Source organism: Eimeria acervulina, genomic scaffold (genome assembly GCF_000499425.1).
Source record: "Eimeria acervulina Houghton genomic scaffold, Eah_scaff265, whole genome shotgun sequence".
NCBI classification, from domain to species: Eukaryota; Apicomplexa; class Conoidasida; order Eucoccidiorida; family Eimeriidae; genus Eimeria; species Eimeria acervulina.
In genome coordinates this window covers 5001-10000 of record NW_013548139.1, presented here as the reverse complement: position 1 = coordinate 10000, position 5000 = coordinate 5001, and the positions used below count along the sequence as shown (strand labels likewise).

At 45.4% G+C, this 5000-nt stretch overlaps 1 protein-coding gene across 1 annotated transcript; it reads left to right on the top strand.

Moving 5' to 3' along the window:
- Nucleotides 1-658: 658 nt before the first annotated feature.
- Nucleotides 659-1912, top strand: EAH_00029490 (hypothetical protein, conserved; the record flags this gene model as incomplete). Its single annotated transcript, XM_013392582.1, has 1 exon — nucleotides 659-1912. One exon carries the CDS (start codon nucleotides 659-661, stop codon nucleotides 1910-1912), a length of 1254 nt encoding a protein of 417 aa, XP_013248036.1.
- Between the last annotated feature and the right edge of the window lie 3088 nt (nucleotides 1913-5000).

Here is a 5000-nt window from a genome sequence, read left to right as displayed (position 1 = left end):
GAGCCCCTATTACCTGGAGATCAGCAGCATCTTCTTCAGCTTCAGAGCGAAGTAGAAAGCTGTATTCCGAAAGGGAAAGCGATGCTTTTGAAAGGTAAACCGGCGACATATTCCGGTGATCACGGTATCCTTTTCTTTCTTTTCTTTTTGTTTATCTCATAGGATTCAGAAATGAAGAAGATTTAAAAGAAAGAAGCGAAGAAATACCTCTGCCTCAAACATCCGTCAAGCCCCAACTATAGACCGCAAACTCGACAGCAAAAGAAAGCAAATGAAGATATTTTTCAGCAGTAATGAGGGCTGCTCCTTTTATTTCTTGAAATTTCGTATAAATGACATTAAACTATCATCATATTTGCATGCAGACCGCAGAAAACCCTAAAGTATTTTTTCTCTCTCGGAGCCTCCAAGGGTTGACGGTGAGCCGCTCGTATTGCTGCTGATTGTTGCTGCTTTTTTCTTTTCTTTCTGTTGTTGTTTATTTATTTATTTATTTGTCTATTTGTCTATTCATTTGTACGTTTGGTGGGGGCGCGGAAGCGCCTTTCTCCAAGCACAGCTACTCAGCTCCGCTGCCTATATATATACACATATATATACATATATATATATATACATATATATATTTTTTATTTTTCTCTGTCTATCTACTGCGAAGATGCCAGCAAATGCAGCAGCACCTGAAGACTTAGACTGGAGAGATAAAAGTGCTGATATAAACACTTTTTCAGCTACAGGCGCTCAACCCAGCTTCGATGGAGATGGTTTATCTCGGGAGACAGCAAGTATGCCGTCAGGAGGGGGTTTATATTCAACAGCAGTGGATCCTGATGCAGATATAGCAATAGGATTGGATGGGGAAACGGGGATCGATCCTAGGATCGATGTGGAAGTCGATCCCACGCGAGATGTGGGGATCGATCCCGGAGCCAGCTCAGAGTTGCTCCCAGGCAATAAAAACCCTGTTGCTTCTCTACCCAACAATCTTCCTCATATGCGTCGACGTTTCTTTGGATTAAGAGGCCCTACAGTAGGAAGCTCTATTGTTTTATTAGCAGCGATATTGCTGCTGCTTGGTGCAATGAAAGCAATACAGCGTAGGAGTAGCATAAAGCCAGGAGAAGGAGAAGGTGCGGATACACCCGAATTACCACGAGTAGATGATGAAAAGAAGACAGAAGAAGAATCTAAAAGAAAAGAAGATACAAGTACTGAAGGAGATGATGAAGATGATGATGAGTCCACAACCCCTGATCTGCCTTTCCCGCCTCTGGTGTCTGCTGAGGATTTATTAGATGCATTTTCAGAAGAGTTTAGTTCAAAAGACTTTGATGAGATATATAAAGAGTCTAAACGTATAGATTTTCTCCGAGGAGATAAACCATCTCTAGAAGACTTTTATGAATTTGTTGTTCACACACGTACTGCCCCAGAACTAAATGAATACCCTCAGAATGACGAAGAAAGAAAAATAAGAGACTGGACACTCTTCCGAGTACACATGGCGGTTGTAGATAAGACAGAGTTGGAGGTGATGTCTCGCCTATCTTCTGTTTCTATGAAAGAATCTAAGAGACAGCAGCAAGAGCGGCAGCAGCAAGGTGTATCAATAGCAGATATAACAAGAGATTTGCTTGAGCTTGCGCGTCTTAGACTAGCTGCAGCAACAGATTGGAGGCAGTATCATGCATCTGTGGGTATACACCCTAACGATGATGCTGCTGATACTGTTGCTGCATTACTTCAATGCTTAGAAGTACATTATGCTAGAGTTGTTAACCGACTAGAGGGTCGAGGCCCCAGATCAACAGAGAGAGCACAAGGGCTTAAGGGAGACCCTGTAAAGTTATTTGCTGTTGCATGCAAGAAGCTGCCTGGGAAGGATACATGGTTAGCAGGTCTTATACACTAATTAGCATGATTCAGTTGTCTTCAGAATATATATATTTATTTATTTGCTGCTTACTTATTTATCTAACTACCCCTCTTCTTATCTCTACTCTTATTCTTATCTTCTTATTCTTATTCACCTGCTCGCCTTCTTCATTCACCCGTATGCTGTAGCTAATATGCTGCTACTCCTGTTCAGCAGCCTGTGCAGCAGCAGCAGCAGCTGCTGCTGCTGCAGTTGCTGCTGCTGCAGCTGCTGCTGCTACTGGAGACGCCGCCTTCCGCAATCTTCATTTATTGCTGCTGCTCTTCTCTTCGATGCAGCAGCAACAAGAGAAAGATGAATACAGACAGGAGACACCTGCAAGAAGCTCGCGGGCACAAAGCGCCCGCCTGTGATCAGCAGCAGCAGCAGCAGCAGAATTTGCCTTGTGTGTGTGTATCTTTCTACTCTGTTGTCGGGTGTCTGGCTGTATGCTTCGCGCTGCTGCTGGCCGCCCCTTCCCGCAGAGCCGACAGCCCCTCTGCTGCTGCTGCAGCAGCAACAGCAGCTGCTGCAGCAGCAACAGCAGCAGCAGAATGCTTTTTATGTTGAGTCGGCATGGTGATTGTATATTTCTTTGCATGCAGGTGTTTGCGGTAGTACAATATACACCGCAGCCTCGTGTTTGCCTGTTCCTCTGGTGGCAGCAGCAACAGCAGCAGCGACAGCAGCAGCAACAGCAGCAGCAGCAGCAGGAACAGCAGTAGCAGCAGCAGCCTGGAGAAGAAAATATTTATTGCGGGTATTGTTTGGCTTTGCCGCCTTAACAGGCAGCAGATTTTCTTCTTTTTATATAAATATATATATATATAATACTGAGGTGTATATATACACCATATTTCTTCTTTTATATTTTATTGTTCTAACAGATTAAGACATGTTGAGGGCTGCAGCAGCAGCAGCAGCTGCTTCTTGAAGTAGCTGCATGTACACAGAGCCTAAGAGAATAATAAAAGAAAAAAAACAAATAAATAAATACAATAAACAGATAATATCAATAAACAAAACAAATAAAATAAATATTGAGGTAATATACAACATTAATAATAAACAAATAAAATAAATACTTTAAAATAAATAAATTAATCAAATTAACAAACGTAGGAGAACCAAACAAATACAGAAAAACAAACAGAATGTAAATATATAAATAAATAAATAAACAAAACAAAGTGCTGATAAACAAATAAATAAACAACTAAAGAAGAGATGCTACTAACGCCAAACAAACAAATACAAAAGCAAAGACAAGCATGCATGCATGCATGCATGCATGCATGCATGCGCAGAGAAGGCTATTTAGATTTTTATTTATGTTTTAAAGACAACAGCAGGTGCCTGTACACCTCAAGTTTGCTATTTTTAAGTGTATAAAAAAGATGACAATACATGAATAAGACAAGAAATAAAATACAATAGAAACTTCAGGTGTATGTACACCTCAAAAGGAGAATATATATCATACTTCAATCTTACCTTGGCCTCTGGGATCGTCGCCCAACGCTGCTTCTGCTGCTGCTCTTGCTGCTGCTGCTGCTCTTGCTGCTGCTGCTGCTGTTTGTGTATATGTGCAGCAAAGACATGAACGAAGTGCGCTTGATGACTAAATTGATGTTCAACGGTTCCGAGCTGCGCATACACCCCAACTGCCGATACACCCAAACATACATTCATGCATGCATGCATGCAGACACATTATGTTTGAATAAATCAAACAATTCCTACGCCTACGTACACACACTGCTACAATATACCTCCCCACTAGACTTTAGACTTTAGGGTTCAGGGTTTAGGGTTTAGGGTTTAGGGTTTAGGGTTTACGTAGCGGAGCTGGGGTTTTTCATTTGCTTGCATGCCCAGCACGTCGTTCCAGTGCTGCAGCAGAGAAAGTGCAGCAGCAGCAGCAGCAGCAGCAGCAGCATTTGATGTTTGAGTTTTGCTTTGGATGCCTCTCTTAGGGTTTAGGGTTTAGGGTTTAGGGTTTAATAAGAAGGGTTTACGATGGGGTATGAAAGTTGCGGTGTATAGGCAGCTCATCACCTTAAGCAGCGTCTCTTTTGCTTCTTTCTCTCTTTTGCTGCTCAGTCTCTTTTCTTCTTTATTACCTCTTAAGCCCCAATTCATTGTTAAAGGGCCCCACTGCAAATGCAACAAATTCTCCTCCTCACGTATCCTCAACAGTACCCGGGGGGGCCCCTCTGTAGGGGGCCCCCCTCCTGGGGGCCCCTGAACGGGGGGGCCCCCTCCTGGGGGCCCTTCTGTAGGGGGCCCCCCTCCTGGGGGCCCCTCTTTAGGGGGCCCCCCTCCTGGGGGCCCCTCCTTAGGGGGCCCCCCTCCTGGGGGCCCCTGAACAGGGGGGCCCCCCTTAGGGTCCTTTCTGGGGGCCCTCCACCATTTGAGTTCAGGGGCCCCCGTTGGGGCCCCTGATAAAAGGAAGAGAGACAAGACATCTATTTGCTGTTTTTTGCTGCTTTGCTTCACAACGCGCAGAGGATAACGCTCCGAGATGCTGCATGCCTGCAACAGCAGCAGCAGCAGCAACAGCAGCAGCAGCAACAGCAACAGCAACAGCAGCAGCAGAAACGATATTTGCGGGTTAAGCATTGGCTAGCCGCTTTTCCAAGCCGAAGCCGGCAGCACCTATCATTGCAAAGCAGCAGCAGCAACAGCAGCAACAGCAACAGCAGCAGCTGCAACAGCAGCAGCACCAGCAGCACCAGCAGCAGCAGCAACAACATTAGCAGCAGCAACAGCAACAGCAGCAACAGCAGCAGCAGCAACAGCAGCAGCAGCAATAGCAGCACCAGCAGCAGCAGCGAGAGAAAGACTCACTTCAGGTGTCTCCTGTTTGCTGCATACCCGACAGCTGCAGCAGTGCTCTTCGCGGTTGGTCCTTCCGTCTTCCTCTGCTGCTGCAATACACCACGTGCGTACTGCAGCAGCAGCAGCAACAGCAGCAAAAGCAGCAGCAGCAGCAGCAGCAGCAGCAGCAGCAGAATGTGCGCAGCAACAGCAGATCGCAGCCGCAGTCGCAAGGCATTCCAAACCATACACCACAAACACCAGC